This window comes from Amphiprion ocellaris, chromosome 2 (genome assembly GCF_022539595.1).
Source record: "Amphiprion ocellaris isolate individual 3 ecotype Okinawa chromosome 2, ASM2253959v1, whole genome shotgun sequence".
NCBI lineage: Eukaryota > Metazoa > Chordata > Actinopteri > Pomacentridae > Amphiprion > Amphiprion ocellaris.
The window spans coordinates 16,596,565-16,615,574 of record NC_072767.1 but is presented as its reverse complement, the minus strand read 5'-3'; the positions used below and the strand labels follow the sequence as shown (position 1 = coordinate 16,615,574).

The window sequence follows — 19,010 nt, the reverse complement described above, 5'->3', positions numbered from 1 at the left end:
GTTTGAGCCAAAACGCAGAGCACAAGCACCAGGCTACGTTGAACATCCTGCTCGCTTTAAGATGTTTTATTTATTTAATGCTGTCTGTAAAAAATAAATGAAAAATACTGATGGCATGTAGAGATGACACTGACAACCGCATAAGTACAACTATTAGTCTGCTGGTCCCTAGAATGGGGTCAAGATGCTCCAATGACACAAGAAATATATGAGGGATCACAATTATCAAAAATATAGGAAAAAAGGGAAAAAACATGCACTATCGTTCAAAAGTTTGGGGTCACTTAGAAATGTCCTTATTTTTGAAAGAAAAGCATTTTTTCAATGAAGATAACATTAAATCAATCAGAAATACAGTCTAGACATTGTTAATGTGGTAAATGACTATTGTAGCTGGAAACAGCTGATTTTTAATGGAATATCTACATAGGAGTACAGAGGAACATTTCCAGTAACCATCACTCCTGTGTTCTAATGCTACATTGTGTTAGCTAATGGTGTTGAAAGGTTAATTGATGATTAGAAAACCCGTGTGCAGTTATGTTAGCACATGAATATAAGTGTGAATTTTCATGGAAAACATGAAATTGCCTGGGTGACCCCACACTTTTCAACAGTAGTGTATTTCTGCTACAAAAAATGTATTCATTGCTTCACACTTCCCCCTAATCTCCCAAACGCTTCAATTAACAGCGCTGCATTTTTTGAAAAATGGGAAACACTAATTTAGCTGGTCAAAACAACTGCAAACTGTTGACACACTGTCACGCAAAAGTGCCAAAATCTATCTGGTCACAGTTTCTTAAACATCAAAATTACTTGCGTTTCTTTGTCGAGTAATATAGTAAAACAAATATAGTTACATATTGGAATGTTCATTTTGAGTTCTGGGGAACTGTGATGGCCAAAGGAACACTAAAAAGACCAAGAACTAATTAAAACAAGTGTTAGCTGATCTGGCATATCTGATTTAATGCAGCCATTGTCTGTATACATAAGGCCTAAATTTAGCCAACAACCTGTAATCCCTACTATTTTTCATTTAAAATAAAGAGCCAAGTTAAATTGGGATTATTGTAAGGCAATTAAACTGAAAACAAAGTACACTGACTGACATTAGATGAGCAGTCAGCTGTGAAGCACAACAGCTAATGAACAGTTTTACATGTTATCTTCCGGACGATAATCCCTAATCTGACATCAGACAGCCAACACATTAATCCCATCAGCGGACTCGGGGGATTATGACAGTCTGTGAGCCAGCGTCTACACTCAGCAGATCACATGTGTTTTGCTTAACTACAGCACTGCGAAAAAACAATGCACACATGAGCACTAACCCATGGCATATCACAATAATATCATTTTTACTTCATTATTTTCTGTTACCGAAATATGCGTTAGGCTTAAAACTTGACTCAAAACCTGCTGTTGGGATTTAATGCAGCTGTGATGTTTAGTATTTAAACTATCTGAATTTCCTTTTCCAAGGTTTTTCTCATTTCTGCTAACCTGTCCGAAAGCCTTTTGGAGTGTATTTCTTGGCTTCTTAGAGAGGTTATGACAGGACACGAACTACTGCATGAAACCCCCTTAAAAAAAAAAAAAAAAAACTGTCTATGACATTTAGCTTGACATATAAACAACCCAAACAGAGAACTGCTCAGATTGTGTGATTAAAAACATAAACCTTGCTTCAGTAAAAACTAAAGGGCATTTGTAAACCTTAATATAAATAGATATGTTTCCACACACACTTTTAAATATAACATTAGCCATCTAATTTTCAGAGATGATTATTCCTCAATTCATCCATCCACCCATCAGCGCTACTAATGTGTAAAGGGTTGCCAGTTAGTTACAGCCAATTTTGTACCTTTATGTTGTTTATTAAGAAATACCTGCTTGTTTCAGCTTCTTGGATGTGAGATATTGCTGGATTACTATGTGTTTTGTGCAAAATGATAACTTTACTACCTAAAAATGGTTAACTGTCATTCACACCTTTAGTACAGGGGCTCAAATACTGGGCTGTCAGTAAATTTCTCTCCCGGTATTAAACCTTTTCACTAACCAGTCTATCTCCATCTCCCTAACTGGTAATAACAACAGACACTGCTGACCTTTATGCTATTAAAACTTCTTTGTACTGAGTTAACAGAAAAAAACTGCAGGACAAAAAAACTGAATGGAATACATGAATGGGAAATATGAGTACAAAAAAAAATCCTGACAAATCATATCTGTGTCCATGTGTGCTCGATTTCTCAATCCTTTTGACTGTGACACAGGCAAACAGTTATCCCTTTGTGTGCAGCAGCGTGGTCGTGTCACATCTGAGGGCTGAGCAAGCAAAAAATTAGCTTATTTTAAACTGCAGATAATAGCCACCGAGGTCAGCTAGAGGAGTATCATCTCAGGGAGGTGAAGTACACACACACACACACACACACACACACACACACACACACACACACACACACACACACACACACACACACACACACACACACACAGGGAGGGGGGATGCTGCTGGTTGCCTCTCTGGTTACACAGCTTGTGATGGCCAACACCCCAAAAATACAGACTGGAGCACACCATCATGCTAAATTAAAATAATATCCATTACAAGAAATAACTGCTGTAATAAAAAAATAAAATTTAAGACATGGGGATGGTGCAAAATGAGATAATTTCTCATTCTGATATCAACAGCTGCTCATGTTTGACAGTCAAACCTAATAAAATCTAATATTACTGCTATTTAGCCGGTCATAGCTGCAGTGCGAGGCAGGACAAACGGTATGAGGGGTATTATAACATCATACGGGCTGATTCTGTTGATACCAGCATGTGTCCCTTCTAAAAACATGGAAGTTAAGACAAAAGACGACATAACTGCCAACAAAGAGACACGTTTTGTCAGAGAGTATGTGGAGGAAGCGGCTGTTAAGTTGAGGTTAATTTGGAGGAGACGGAGCGGGACGGTGGTCTCCCTCCACCCCGGAGTCCCTGCCACAAACAGGGTGTGACACACACACAAACCGAAAAGATACAACTTCACAACTTGCCACACAAACAAAGAATATCCATTCAGCAGCCCGTATGTTAATAAAGTTGACAAGTGACCGGGCGGAGGAGGCGGCCCGACCCCCGCCCCGGGCCGCCCGTTGTGCCCGTGTGTCTGCAGCCTATTGTTCCGCCGCTGTCACAGCCGTTAAGGTGCACCGCGGATTAGCTTTAGCTTTAGCGCAGCCGGCCAGCTAGCGGCAGCGTTAGCCGCTCTCCACACAAAGCTAAAAGGTAACACGGCACCTTCCTTCCACTCCGTTTCCCAAAAGTCGCCGTTGTGACCGTGACAAAACACAAAGCAAACGAGCCCGACAGCTTCTCACAAGCGCACTTAGTAGAGTTTAAACATACCCAGAGCTCCGTTCCCCAACTCATTGCGGATTCCCCCTTCTGAGTTCTCCCGTATTGGACGCAGTTTTCCCCGCTCAGACTCTCCCAAACTGCCGCTGGGACTCCGGTCCTCCTGACTGACTGTCTGCCGACAAACACACACTCCTCCTCCTCCTGAAGCAGCAGGGCCGCCCCGAGCAGGGGCCCTGGACCACAGAGGCCCTGCAAATACTGGGGGTTTTAGTGGCCATAGAGGCGAGCACAAAATGAATTTCAAAAATCTCTAAAAAGAAATGACCAGCTGTGATTTTAGACAATGAAGTTTTCAAACAAGAAAAATAATAGTAGGAAAAAAGCAATAGCAGTGAAACAGTGATAATACTATTTTCTGTCAACTAATTTCAGTTCATACAATAAATGTAACTACATGCTGTCCTTTAGTTTAGTCTATAGTTTGGATAACAACCAGAGAAGAACCACAGACAATATTTATTTTTCTGATTTAACAGCCAGAAGCACAAATAAATTAAAAACAATCAAAACAAATTATTAATTGTGAATTTAGACACAAAGCATCAAATCATACTAGAAAATTTAATAAGAATGATAGACAAAAAGAATAATAAACAAAACTTTCGGAAAAAATTTATATATCTATATTTTTCCCCAGCAATTCAGTTCAGTTCAAATAATGAATTTACCTTGATACTGTTCTCTAGGTTTATTTTTATTAGTTTGGATAACAACCAGAGAACTGCCAAAGCCATTTTTTTCCTGATGTATTTGAGGACTCTGAGAAACACCAATTATTTTCACATTTTTTCTGGCATTTTGTGGCCCAAACAACTGACTGAATAATCAAGAAAGTAACTGGCCATGAAAAGAATTGTTTCTTGAATTTTGTTCTTGGATTCTTACAAATAATAGTTTAAAAATCCAAAATTTTAAAGTAATGAATGGCTCAAAAAAGTGACACAAACCATCTTTGATCTCACGTCTATAACACATTCATGAAACTCTGCCTTACAGGTAGCACACCCTTTAAGAATTCAGTTATGAATATGTAGTATTAATAAAACCTCAATAGGTGAGTTTGTCTATGGTGTCTTTTATTTGGGTGCTTTTTTACATCTCCTCCAACATTATTACAATGATCAGTTATCTAAGACCTTTAACTGTACCCTTGCTTTAATTCAAAAATCTTTGCTTTTCATCATTTAAATCAGCTAGTGTTTTTCATTCGTGCTGCTTGAAGTGATCAACTGGCTTCACAGAGCAATCACTAAGAGACACACTGTAACTGTACTCTGACTTAGTTCAGCAGCATGTACAGAAAGTTCACAGAACATCCTATGCTTATTTAAATGAACCACATGATAAAAAAAAAAAACACTGTAGATAATTTACTTAATTGTAATAGAACAGTTCCCTCTAGTGGCCTAGATGGATCATTACAGATGAAAATGCACATACCTTTAATAGCAAACGTAAACTCCAAACGTCTGAGACGAAATGAAACATTCAGAATTTTTTTTGAAGATGACCTGGAACTAACCTAAAGTTAAAGTTTAGAAATATTTCTAATTCTGCACGGTTTTAAGACGAATCTGTTTCACTTTCCACGTTAACTTCTTTGTACAAAAGGTAAGATTTTGTTGTGTCTCCACTGAAGCAGCATTTAGATGATGCTCAGATCACTCGATAGAGACAGACAGATAGACAGACAGACAGACAGACAGACAGACAGAGAAACTGTGATCCTGGTCACAGTTTCTCTGTCTGTCTGTCTGTCTGTCTGTGTTTGCCATTTTTCCTTGAAAAAATGCTTTTCAAATTCTCAATCAAGGCATGGTGTTATGCTTGAATCTCGTACACAGTCATTTAATTTATACTACAATGCATAAAATTTAAAAGCTAAAGAGCACAATTTGCTTGCAATATTGTAAAGTGAATTGTAACTAAGGCTCAGCAGAACTGAGACGGCTCCGTCAGGCCAAAGAAGAGGCCTAAGGAAATGGGGACAGAGTGTTGTTCAACCAGGCCAGAAACACACTGACAAGGAAGATCAGAGCCGCTAAGGGGAGCTACTCGGAGAAGCTGAAGAGCCATCTTTTAGCAAACGACCCTGCATCAATGTGGAAAGACCCGAAGAACATGACTGACTACAAGCCTCCACCCCCCCACCTCTCTAGGGAGCCAACAACTTGCTGACGACCTGAACCAGTTCTACTGCAGGTTCAAAAAGGACTTCACACCCTTCACTGACCATCTCCCCACACAGTCATCAACACCTCCTGCAGCCCTGGCTCTCCCCCCTCCTGCAGCCCTGCACCCCCCTACCTTGTGACCCTCAACCTGCAATCAAGATCTGTGAAGAAGACGTCTGCTGGCTCTTCAGGAAACGGAGGGCCAGGAAGGCAGCAGGCCCAGACCCAGTCTCACCTGCCTGCCTGAGAGTCTGTGCGAATCAGCTGTCACCTGTTTTCACTCAGATCTTCAACAGATCACTGGAGCAGTGTGAGGTTCCTTCCTGCTTCAAACACTCCACCATCATCCCAGTCCCCAAGAAACCCAAGATCACAGGACTGAATGACTACAGGCCTGTCGCTCTGACATCTGTGGTCATGAAATCCTTTGAGAGACTAGTGTTGGCCCACCTGAAGGACATTGCTGGACCCCTGCTGGACCCCCTGCAGTTTGCCTATTGAGCAAACATGTCTGTGGATGATGCAGTCAGCATGGGGCTGCATCACACACTGCTACACCTCGACAGACTGGGGACCTACACAAGGGTTCTGTTTGTGGACTTCATCTCCGCGTTCAACGCGATCCTCCTGGATCTCCTCCTGCCCAGACTCACCCAGCTATCTGTCCCACTCCCCACCTGTCAGTGGATCTCCAGCTTCCTGACGGACAGACAGCAGCTTGTGAGGTTGGGCAGCTTCACATCCAGCATCATCAGCACCAGTGCCCTCCTAGGGATGTGTCCTCTCCCTATTACTCTTCTCCCTGTACACAAATGACTGCACCTCCTCACACCACTCTGCGAAGCTCCTGAAGTTCGCAGTCGATACCACCTTTGTTGTTGTGATGAGTCTGCCTACAGACAGGAGGTGGAGCAGCTGGCTGTCTGGTGCAGTCACAACAATCTGGAGCTCAGCATGCTAAAAAGAGTGGAGATGAGCGTGGACTTTAGGAGGAACCCCCTTGCATGTGTGTTTCCCTCCCACCCCCACCCTTACCCTTCACCATCCTTAAACAGCACTGTGACTGCTGTGGAGTCCTTCAGGTTCCTGGCACAGCCACCTCCCAGGACCTGAAATGGAAGACCCACATAGACCCTGTGGTGAAAAAGAAAACAGAAGGCTGTACTTCTTCCGCCAGCTGAGGAAGTTCAACCTGCCATAGGAGCTGCTGATCCGGTTCTACTCAGCAGTCATTGAGTTGGTCCTGTGCTCCTCAGTCACTGTCAGGTTCGGTTCTGCCACCAAATCAGGCGTGAGGAGACTACAACGGACAATCAGGACTGCTGAGAGAATCGTCGGTGCACCCCTGCCCTCCTTCCAGGATCTGTACTCCTCCAGGATGAGGAAAAGGGCAGGAAAAATCCTCTCAAACCCCTCCCACCCAGGACACCACCTCTTTGACCTGCTGCCCTCCAGCCAGCGCTTCAGGACTCTGAGCACCAGAACATCCCGGCAACGGAACAGCTTCTTTCCTCAGGCCATATCCCTCATGAACAGTAAACCAGAAAATCATTGAAGACTCATGTCACTACCAGTGCAATATCCAGTACATATACATTATTCAACCTCATGTGCAATACCTTTATGTGCAAAGTTGTAATTTAAATAATATTCAAATTTATTACCCTGGTTTAAGCAAATTCATATTTTTTTACACAATACTTTGTTTATACTTACTCTTACACAGTGCTTCTTATACTTGTAGCATTTCTTATTTAGAATTCTCAGATTTAATTTGTTTATTTATTCTTTTACTGTCTGCTATTGTTGCTTGGTAATGCTCTCTATGCATCAAGTCAAATTCCATGTGTATACTGAGGTGGCAATAAAGGCTTTTCTGATTCTGATTCTATACACAGGCCACCTGCAATCTAGTGCAGACCAGGGTCAATATTTCCCTCTGAATTGCAGGGAAATAGGAATATAAAACACCAAATTAAACTTGCAAAGTAAAGTACAAGTACCTCAAAGCTGTACTAAAGTGTGGTACTTGAGAAGGTTTACTTTAATTCAACAACTGTGAAGAAAATAATTCTTGTCATTTTGATCTCGGTGCCCTGCTGCAATTCACTCTCCAGTCCTGCAGGGGGTGATATTGTGCACCAGAGCTGACGAGCTGCCAGCAGGCGCCGGCAGCAAGAAGAAGAGCTGTATCTGTTGTTGGTGTTACTCGGCGGCGTAGCATCAGGATTAATGCTACTGTTTGTAATTGGCCGTATTACAGCAGACAGGCAGACATGCACCGCAGCATCACAAGGTAAATACCTTCTTCATTCATTAACTAGTCATTTACTCATATTTATTCACCTTTTGGAGTGCACTTCACAGCACTCGACCTTTGACACACTTTTGCGATAGAGCTTCAAAGATGCCTATACATATGTTACAACTAACACATGTCTCTGTGTATGCATAAACATGCTTATTTTCGTTTGCTTAAACAGAAAACGTATGAGCTGAATGCCTCCTTACATTGCCTAACCTATAGAGTCCATAGGGTTACTTACGGACATGGAGTGTTTTCAGTGTAGCTGGTGCGTTCAGGGGCAGCAGGCGAGTTTTGGTGAGTTTCTGTTTGAAATGTGGCCTTACAGGCATGAAAAGGATTTCAAAAAATTAAAATCCATGCTGACCTGCAAAATACTGATAGGTTTCCTTAAGGTATAGTGGTCAGAAGTGAACCCACTAACAGAGGTCTGTATAAAACAGACTCACACCAGGTCAGCAATGTGCAGCTATTTGTTCCAGAAACTGGGCCTATGTTCCAGTAGAAAGTAGTCCAGGGAAATCTGTGCACATCGGATTCTGCAGATGTAGATGTTCAACTTTCACAAATCAACTGTTTATGGAAATATATAGATGTAGTAGAATTTTCTAACTGTTACTGTATAGACGAAAACTGAATTAATCTGCTCTGTATTGATGAAATGTCACAGTAGGATATCTCAAATTAAATGCAATGATTTAAATAGCCACATTTCACTATGGAGAAGCTGGAGCATTCTCATTTGTAATTAATTTTATTTGGGTACGTTTTGTTCCTTGGTACTAAAGTATTAACAATTACAACCCCACAGTGGGGAATTTTGACCATGAACACCATCTCACAGCTCTTCGTCTTTGTAGTAACAATAAAAACTTTTAGAAAACGTGGGATATGTAACATCGCCAACTTCGTCAGTCGCACAATATTTGTTATTCACGTGAGACTGGACAATAAATCAATTAATGTATAATAAATAATAATGCACTAGTAAGCCAAAGAGTAAATCTAAACTAACAGCAACATTGTCAAACTGTTGATGAAGAAATCTAGTGTCTAGTGACCTTCTTGTGTCACTCCTTCATTCCATTACCCATCGTGTTTCATAATTCTCTTACCTTTTGTTATTTGCTACTGTCTGCCAGATCCGTCATCTCCTGCCTTTTGTTGTCTTGATTCAAACACCTTTTGCTCTTTGTTCTCTTACCCTTTGTCAGTGATTAGCAATGATACACAAATTAACCACTTTTCACCTTAGTATTTACATACAGTCCCCTCCCTACCCTCTGATTCAGCCTTTGACCATCCCTGTAAAATGTGGACTCCTGCAAATGTTCTGGGTCGGTTGCCTGCACAGACTCACACTCTGTGTTGGTAAGCCCACCGTGTACCTAATAAACATCTCACTACAGCAAACTTTGCATGAGGACTTTGGGTAAATTTCTTCAACACTGTCCAAATAGATAATAGCCTAGTTTATTTGTGATTTCCTAAACACATAAAATTCTGTCCATGTGTGATGTTAATATAACTACTACTTTATGAATACTAAGATATAAATATCGTGACAGCTGTGATTGAGCTCAGGACTCAGTCTGAATAAGTCTGCTATGTAACACGTGATTTAACTGCAGCTTTTGAATTGTGACAGTTCACCTCTCTGAGGTGAAGAAAAGTACACAGTGTGACTTAACATTAGATCCTGAACTCGACTGGTCCTATTTTCTTCTCTGGGATAATTTATAATTATAAGTAATAATGAAACTGCTGTTTTTGTGCGTAAATGTGCGCAGTTTTTTTTTCTATTTGGAGAAGCTCACATGCATCCTGCTGCTGTCTGATGCTGCAGGTATTTAATAAACTCAGAGGAAGGACTTGTACAAACAGCTGGAAGCGACAAACTAAACTTCAACCCTTTTAATGCTTTTTCCAGGATCTTCTCTTAGTTTCTGTCAGCAGCTTGGTTTAAGAACTGGTGGAGCCTGAAAGAGCTGCTTTGAATAGTTAATTCCTGCAGGATTGTACATATTGATAAATAAATGTATAGTTAAGTAGGGGTCAGTAATTTGGATATACATGGATGGATGATTTATGCAGTGTCGCAGAATCTTTAAGTTCTGTAACTTTACTATTCAGGAACAAAAGCAAAAATATCACAATACAGCATTTACTGCTTTATTATTAATTAAAACCAGGACATACTACTGTATTATCATGCACCACTGGACCCGATACTCTGTAAAAAATGCCCTTCCCAAAACAAGAAAAACAAAAACTTCTTGCAAGGCACGTTTGCCTTGAGATAAATGAAAAAATCATTTTGATTAAGTACAGCTAATAAACTTCGTAAGATTTCAAGTTTTTTCACCAGATTTTCACATCTAGGTTTGTTGTTGTTTTGTAAACAAACCGTAAACATGCATTTCTTGTATATATTTTGTGTTGCAGGTTTGCTGAGCAGCGCTGGCATTGTTCAGTCCGCTCTATGAGCTCTGCAGTCAGAAAGAGGAGAGCTCTGCCCAGTGCCTTCCCAGTGTTGGACCAGCCCCTCAAACCCATCCACCAACACGTCTATGAAGCAAACCTCCGAAACAGCAGCGCCTGCCTTAAGAAGTAGGTTCTGTTTAGCTCAGTGTATGTTGTTCATCTTTAATCACATACGCTCAGTTAGATTTTCTTCGCTACATGACTTGATCAATAAGAAGCTGATGATCCTTCTTTAAAGGTAGATGACTTCTTCTTCACCTTCTTCAGAAACACACTGAATCCCCTTCATGTGTTTCTCCCTCGGCACTTTCTAACCTTGTTTTTCTTTTCCTTTGTGTTTTTCATCCTTGTACATGTGACTCATTTGTTTAGTTGCACTGTTGTTGCAGAAACGGTTGCCGCTGTGATCATGCACATGATATTGGACATCTTTCCACTGCTGCTCATTCAAACCTGTGTAATTTAGGGGTAATATCTGATAACTCCTTGTCATTTTACACCCATGTGAAGTACCTGACCAATCTAGTTTTTTCCATTTGAGAAATATTAGTAAAGTGAGATTTGTAGTTTCGACTGTCGAGCTGGAGATTATTGTACATGCCTTCTTCTCATCTCACATTGACCACTGTGATGCACTTTTCTCCTCACTTAGTATTTCTGCTCTTAATCTTCTGCAGGCACTCCAGAATGCTGCTATAAGACCACTAACTAGATCGAATAGACACTCTCATATTATCCCAATACTAGAATCACTTCACTTGATCCCTATCACATAGAGGATCCAGTTCAAAATTCTAATTATCATTTACAGCGTGTTACATGGTCAAGCTCCTCCTAATGCTGCTGAGCTGCTTCATCCATATCAGTCAACTAACCTTAAGACACAAGGTGATCGAGTTTTCTAGGCCATAGCACCTAAATTTTGGAACGCTCTGCCAGATTCATTTCATTTTTGTGTATTATCATTGTGTACTGTGTCTTTGACTATGTCTTCTGCAATTTTGCACTGTAAACTTCGTGGCTCAGGTAGTCACTTTATGGTTTTTGCTTATCAGGTTCGTCATGCTGCACATGTAGCCACACTAAACAGAAGAGTACAGAATGTGTCACTCTTCATGTCTGAATGTTTCTCTCTCTGTTAGGTACACAGAGTTCAGTGAGAAGGTGAGGAAAGGTGGAGGAGAGAACGCCATAGCCAGACACACTCAGAGAAACAGGAAGTTGCTGGTTAGGGATCGGCTCCGGCTCCTGTTGGATGATGAGGACTTCTTGGAGCTTTCGCCTTTTGCTGGTTTGGGTCTGCCATACGGGGACATCCCTTCAGCCGGCTGCCTGACTGGTCAGAAACCGCTAGCCGCAATCCTGTGTTTTTGGTACTAACGATAGCTTGTATAATCTGACCACTTTTGCTCCAGCTAACTGCCTCTGATTTACGGTTTACCCTTTTTATGGTGTTTATTTCAGACAACTGTCCATTTATTTCTGACTTTATGTCATTCCAAGTGTGATACTTCATGAGTGACTGATGCACTGCATGTGTTTGTGTATGTATGTTCATCCAGGCATCGGGAGGATCAATGGCCTTTGGTGTGTGTTCATCGCCAATGATGCCACAGTGAAAGGTGGCACAGCATATCCAATCACAGTGAAAAAGCAGCTACGAGCTCAGGAAATAGCAATCCAAAACCGCTTGCCTTGCGTCTACTTGGTCGACTCAGGAGGAGCTTTCCTGCCCCTGCAGGTTAACACACACTCACACACCTCAGATTTAATAAATGTTTCTGAATACTAGTTGAGTCATACTGATTGCTATTTTAGTTTCTAATTTTTGTGTATGTTTGTTTAAATGTCTAGTCGGAGATCTTTCCTGATAAGAACCAGGGAGGAAGGACATTTTATAATGAAGCCATCATGTCTGCCATGAAGATCCCCCAGGTAAAGAGCTATGAGAAAGCCACGATTGTGTTAACGCAGCTGTATATACATAAAATACATGCTTCTGATTCCATTAAGAAAAAAAGTACATCAAAACCATTAATATATGTACACAGTGGAATAAACATATATTGAATGCTGCATATCTAGAAAGGCCTGTTTTCCAGCACATTTGTTTTCAAGTAGCCTGTTTTAAAGTTCAATTTGTTTTGCATTTTCATTGTTGTAGAATTAATAATTGGATAAAAAAAAACCTGCAGAGTTTTAAGTACAAAGATTGTTTCTGAGTATCTGCAAGTAAATGAGCACATATTTAATTAAAAGCCTTAATAGGGATTTACACAACCTATGTTTTGGGGAGCAAACTGCAAGTGTAGCAGACCTGCTGTGTGCGATATGAATTATACTCTGGCCGGCAAAATTACCTTTATTTGATTAACAAAAAACTCCAAATGAACAAAGTGTGTTGATAAAGTAAGTACAAATGAGTGCAGGTTTCTTTTGTTCTTTCTCTGTCACGTTTTTGATGCTACAACTTTCACATTATCAAAAACTTACCTTCAGTCTTAAAAGTAAATGTCCACACATCTGCTTTCGCATTTGATAATACCACAGCTCTTGCAGTTTAAAAATGGAAATGTTGATATGAGAACAATTACTGGTCTTAAAGGTGTCAGTGGTGTGTGGGTCATGCACGGCGGGTGGAGCTTACATCCCAACCATGGCGGAGGAGGCAGTGATGGTGCACCGGATAGGAACCATATTCTTGGGAGGACCGCCACTTGTCAAAGCTGCTACAGGAGAGGAGGTGACACCAGAGGACCTGGGAGGAGCCACACTTCATGCTGAGTAGGTCCATAAATCAAACCAACCCCACACAGAAACCGAAATGTGGCTTCATATCATCACATGTCTGTTCCACTTCTTGTTCCAGGGTGAGTGGCTGTGTGGACCATTTTGCCTGGGAGGAGAAGGAGGCGTTCAGTTACACTAGAAACATCATATCCACCCTCAACTTCCAACTGCCCGAGGAAGAGGAGGAGACGAAGAAGAGGAAAGCAGAGGAGGAACCGCTGTATAGTTCAGAGGAGTTTTTGGGGCTTGCTCCAAAGGATTATAACTACACTATGGATGTTAAACTGGTACAGAATGCAAACACACAGGCACACAAAGTTATTCACAAAGTTATTTACTGTCACTGATGTCTCACTGATTTTTGATTCAGCATTAAGAACATGCAGTTCATTGTTTATCTCTGTCTGTCCAGGTAGTCAGTCGACTCACAGATGGGAGCCGATTCCAGGAGTTCAAAGCTCGTTATGGAACCACACTCGTCACAGGCTTTGCAAAGATCCATGGGTAAAAATTACATACACACATATAGGGCTGCAGCTATCGATTATTTTAGTAATCAAGTATTCTATCGATTATTCTGGCGATTAATTGGATTCATGCACGTTACAGCATCAACAACGGAAGTGAGCGCACTGTGTAACAGAAATAATTGTCCTGGTGGAACACGGGCCGACACCTGTGGTGCATTGTACATATGTAGTATAGTACAGGAGTATTGTACCTATGTAGTATAGTGCAGGAATATTGTACCTATGTAGTATAGTACAGGAGTATTGTACATATGTAGTGTAGTACAGGAGTATTGTATCTATGTAGTATAGTACAGGAATATTGTACATATGTAGTATAGTACAGGAGTATTGTACCTATGTAGTATAGTACAGGAGTATTGTACCTATGTAGTATAGTACAGGAGTATTGTACATATGTAGTATAGTACAGGAGTATTGTATATATGTAGTATAGTGCAGGAATATTGTACATATGTAGTATAGTACAGGAGTATTGTACCTATGTAGTATAGTACAGGAGTATTGTACATATGTAGTATAGTGCAGGAGTATTGTACATATGTAGTATAGTGCAGGAGTATTGTACATATGTAGTATAGTACAGGAGTATTGTATATATGTAGTATAGTACAGGAGTATTGTAGATATGTAGTATAGTACAGGAGTATTGTAGATATGTAGTATAGTACAGGAGTATTGTAGATATGGAGTATAATACAAGAGTATTGTACATATGTAGTATAATACAGGGGTATTGTACGTATGTAGTGTAGTACAGCAATATTGTACTTATGTAGTATGGTACAGTATCAGTATCTATAAATGACAGCCTCTGACAGCAGTTATGGTTAGTTATTTCATGTTCATCTATCGCTTCAGTTATCTGATAACTTTTCTGCCTGTTTTTCACTTGAGTAAAGCTAATCTTGCCATAAAGCCCTTGCCTACTGCAGAGCTACCATCTGGATGCTTACACCCCTGGTTAGGAATCACTGCTCTAAACACCAGGCCTATATTTATCTGTTCACGTTTAGCGAGTGTTGACACCTGATGTATTTGTATTGCAGTGGAATGAACCAATCAATTTATTCAGACAGCATTGTCTGCTTGTTTGTTTCTTCTTCTATTCATTAGCCTATAATCTGCATTGCCACCTACTTCTCAATATTTCTGTGATAAAAAAGTGTGTCTTTTGTATTTCCTGTGTTAGTATACAATAAGTCTCATTTCAGAAACAGCATATGCTATTTGTGTGCGTGTGTCAATGTACTGTGTTAGCCACCTGGTGGGGATAGTAGCCAACAATGGAGAGCTGTCATATGAGGCCGCACTGAAAGGAAGCCATTTTGTCCAGTTGTGTGACCAGAGAGACATCCCACTCCTCTTCCTCCAGAACACAGCACCTTCAGCAGCACTAACACTGGACACTAAACAGGTATTCCCTCCAAGTGAAACACACACGGGCTGTTCTGGTCTGTCTAAATACGTGTGACAGTTCAGGGTATTGAAGCTGTGCAATGAGGAAAAACTTGACAAAATAGTCCCACTGACTTATTTTTTCCTTCACAAAAGACATTCTGGAACCTCACAGAGCACATAGCTTCAGAATTATGGATTATGTAAATAATTTTAGATAAGATTAGATGACGATTCTAAAGCCTTAACACCTGTTTTTCTGTTTCAAATCCCCATTCAGTGTGTGTGTGTGTGTCTCTTTCAGGCAGAGATAAACACTAACCGTCTCAAGGCTCAGGGTTCAATGATGTCTGCAGTGGCATGTGCCTCCGTCCCCAAAATCACTGTGGTAATTGGTGGTTGCCACGGTGCCGACAGCTATGCTCTGGTGAGCAACTCAGTTTTGTTTTTTGGGGGTTTATTTTTTTTTTTTTTTTGCCTTTCGGACTTTAAAGGTGAAATTTATTACACCTTTAAAGTAAATGCATCAGTCACTGCAACAACCTCATTTTAAAAACTCATATTGAACTCTAGTCAGATTATTCATAAAACCTTAGTCTGACAAGGAAATGATGTCATCTCTAATCAAAGTGTAGACTTGATGGAAATGATTTCCCTTCTAGTTATTTAGGAGTGTTGCAGATCGTAATACGTGGCCAAGCCTTTGGTAAACTTTGCAGGAGTTTTATTAACTATATGACTGGAATTATCAATTAGGTTGTAAGGAATTAATTACCAGACACAAGGTGTTGTCAAATAAATACAAGATGTGATGTTCTATAAATAGTGTGACAAATCAGAAAGAACTGTGGCTGTTGTTTCTTTCCTTGTAGTTTAAGGTCAGATCATTTCTTTTTGGTATCGGCCACAGTTCTGTTTTTCTGCTCCACCTCATTCCAAGAAGAAGAAATTGTATTTGAGATAACATACTCTGCAGGTGGGCTGCACAGTGGCGTAGTGGTTAGCACTTTCGCCTTGCAGCGAGAAGGTCCCTGGTTCGCGTCCCGGCTTTCCCGGGATCTTTCTGCATGGAGTTTGCATGTTCTCCCTGTGCATGCGTGGGTTTTCTCCAGGTACTCCGGCTTCCTCCCACAGTCCAAAAATATGCTGAGGTTAATTGATTACTCTAAATTGCCCGTAGGTGTGAATGTGTGAGTGCTTGTTTGTCTTTGTATGTAGCCCTGCGACAGACTGGCGACCTGTCTAGGGTGTCCCCTGCCTTCGCCTGAGTCAGCTGGGATAGACTCCAGCTCCCCCGCGACCCTAATGAGGATTAAGCGGTGTATAGATGATGGATGGATGGATGGATGGATACTCTGCAGGTGTGCAACACTGCATGAATTTACATATTGATTTACAGATGTGAAAATGTTCTTCTTGATTGCACATTTATAATCGCCCTTGTAATCACAAATTAGGAACCTCATATATCTGCTACACATGCTGCAGTGAACATGGTGCAAAAATGTGAGCATATAAGTTTGATTCCTAGAATAGAATTTGTCCACCTGCAATGGAGTATTTGAAAAGGTGCAACTATATATTATGTTTGTGAGCGAGAGAAAAATCAAATATATATGCAACTCCTAAAGAATTTATCTAAATTTTCATAGAAACTGATAGAATCCTTTATTTCTACCAGAACGTGGCTGAATTTGCAGTTTGCTGTTAACCTTTGTTCCATATGGCTACATCTGTTCAATGTCAACAACTAACTGCTAGAAATATCTCACATATAAATGCAATTATTGGTATTGCTAATTATAATCATACATTATCTGCATGTAATGTTAAGTTTATAGTCCTTTAAATCCCGTTTCCTGTTTCTTCAGTGTGGACGGGCGTTTGAGCCTAATTTTCTGTTCCTGTGGCCCAACGCCAGAGTGTCAGTGACAGCTCCGGGTCACGCCAGCTCTCTGCTTCTACCTGACGGTGAGCAGGAGGAAGAGCAGAAGAAGCAGGAGGAGAAACTGGACAGGAAGTTAAAGGAGGAGAGTTCAGCTTTCTTCTCCTCCGGCAGGCTGTGGGACGATGGAGTCATTCTGCCTCAGGACACCAGGAAGGTAAAATAACAACAGTTTGGTTAAGCTGCTACGGAGTGGCATTCAGGGGCACTTTGTATTCCTTAACAAAGTCTTTATGTTTGTCTGTTTTGGTCTGCAGGTTCTCAGAGACTCCCTGGACATAATCAAACAGCAGCAGTATCAGCTGTCCACAGAGAAAGCGCGGTCAGCAGTTCTCCGTATATAACGGCTTCTGTGCTTATCCTCCACCTCCTCTGGACATGCCAAACATTTGTCCATCACTTGGATTTAACTGCTGCTACTTTAGGAGCAACAGTAATGTAGTAAGAGTTTCAGTACACCCTTTTAGCCTGCTGCTTGACTACTACATCAAACAAACAATCCACCATGTTGTCCAGTGGGGAGAAAGAACCTTTGGGACATGGTGTATTGTAATGCAAGGAAGTATTATTATTGTTCGTCCAAAACAACCACATTTTAGGGCCTAAACATGCTCAAAAACTCAGAAAAATTTGCACACACATCAGCACTGGTTAAAATGTTGTATTTTATGGGAAATGTGGACGTGTGTGGGTGGGGTTAGATTCTCTGGTCACCTCTAGGTGGGGGTAGACACACATATGGCCATTCATTCTCCCATAGGCACACACAATCACACACACACACACACACACACACACACGCACACACACACACACACACACACACACACACACACTTCTCTCACGTCTGCATACTAATAATGAGAAAGAATGTATGAAAATCAACACAAAGCTCTATTTGACTCCTACAAGTAATTCATCTTTTGACTCGGACTGGGAGCAGTTTTTTGTGAAAATTATGAATGTAGAGTCTGATCTCTGTACACTTAGAATAAAGTAATCTTCAGTGTCTTGAGCAGGAACTTCAGGGGCTCTGATCTTTTAGACTTTTGATTTTTCAGCCTAGTGATGGCTTGCCTTGCTGATAGTGACAACTCTTTGAACTTTATGTTGAGAGTTGACCTCATCAGATTCCAAACGCAAATATCACACTTGAAATGAACTCTAGACCTTTTATCTGCTCCTTGTAAATGAAATAATGAGGGAAAAACACACACCTGAGCAGCCAATTGTTCAATTACTTTTAGTCCCTTAAAAAGGTGGAGGGCTCATATAAAATGTGTTGTTTCATTTCAAATCCATGATGGTGGTGTGCAGAGCCATGCTGAAAACTGTGTCCAAATATTTATGGACCTGACTGTATGTGTAACATTTACTGACATTTTTTGCTCTTCATGTGTTTTTATGAGGATAACTGTGTTCTGTACATGTAGGCATTGAGTGAAAACAAGCTAGAGAGAGTCCTGGAAAATCCTACAACTGTGCCTCATCAAGTTTTTTTCTTCATCCTCACTTTTACATGCAGTCTCAGAACCCTGAAGGTTCACTGAATCTTGACCAGCAGACAGTCGTCCACTGCTGCACTATTGGAACTTTAATGTGTCCCAGTGTCCTTTTGTCAAGTAATATATGATTATTTTATAATTACAAATGTAATTCTTTTAATGTTGTTTATTTGTATAAAATCTGCAAATATTTTTAAATCGCCAAACTATTATATGTTTTTAACTGTAACTCTTTACTCCACTGAGTATTGTATTTACCATTTTGAATGAATAATTAAAATGATTTCACTGCAGTGTGTAGTTGTTTATGATGATGTTAAACCATTGTCCGTTCAGGTTACATCTTTGAAAAGTACAAGTTTAAATTACTGTGACATTTAATAGAAGCTACTGAATAAGGCTGTCATGTACTTTTCATAACAAGCTTAATAAACCCTCAGTGTG

The 19,010-nt window shown here is 40.5% G+C and overlaps 2 protein-coding genes across 5 annotated transcripts in view; one reads left to right on the top strand and one right to left on the bottom strand.

The window, feature by feature from the left end:
* fnbp1l (formin binding protein 1-like) overlaps nucleotides 1-3,621 on the bottom strand; it is a 58,999-nt gene extending 55,378 nt beyond the window's left edge. For all 3 annotated transcript variants that reach the window (XM_035947957.2, XM_035947962.2, XM_023269899.3), the window contains exon 1: nucleotides 3,424-3,621. In XM_035947957.2, coding sequence (XP_035803850.2) covers nucleotides 3,424-3,447 — 24 coding nt within the window. In that variant the 5' untranslated portion in view covers nucleotides 3,448-3,621. The remainder of the gene's footprint in view (nucleotides 1-3,423) is intronic.
* Nucleotides 3,622-7,765: 4,144 nt separating this feature from the next.
* On the top strand, nucleotides 7,766-18,859 carry si:ch211-198n5.11 (methylcrotonoyl-coenzyme A carboxylase 2). 2 transcript variants are annotated; one of them, XM_023269889.3, is made up of 12 exons: nucleotides 7,766-7,905; nucleotides 10,360-10,524; nucleotides 11,541-11,737; nucleotides 11,961-12,139; nucleotides 12,253-12,333; nucleotides 13,004-13,182; nucleotides 13,268-13,475; nucleotides 13,601-13,692; nucleotides 14,979-15,135; nucleotides 15,421-15,543; nucleotides 16,988-17,218; nucleotides 17,319-18,859. In XM_023269889.3, exons 1-12 carry the CDS (start codon nucleotides 7,886-7,888, stop codon nucleotides 17,403-17,405), a joined length of 1,719 nt encoding a protein of 572 aa, XP_023125657.2. In that variant the 5' UTR covers nucleotides 7,766-7,885; the 3' UTR covers nucleotides 17,406-18,859. The 2 variants fall into 2 exon arrangements, with proteins under 2 accessions (XP_023125657.2, XP_054870143.1); XM_055014168.1 differs by lacking the exon at nucleotides 17,319-18,859 and adding an exon at nucleotides 16,335-16,477 and having other exon boundaries at nucleotides 16,988-17,194.
* Nucleotides 18,860-19,010: the final 151 nt, after the last annotated feature.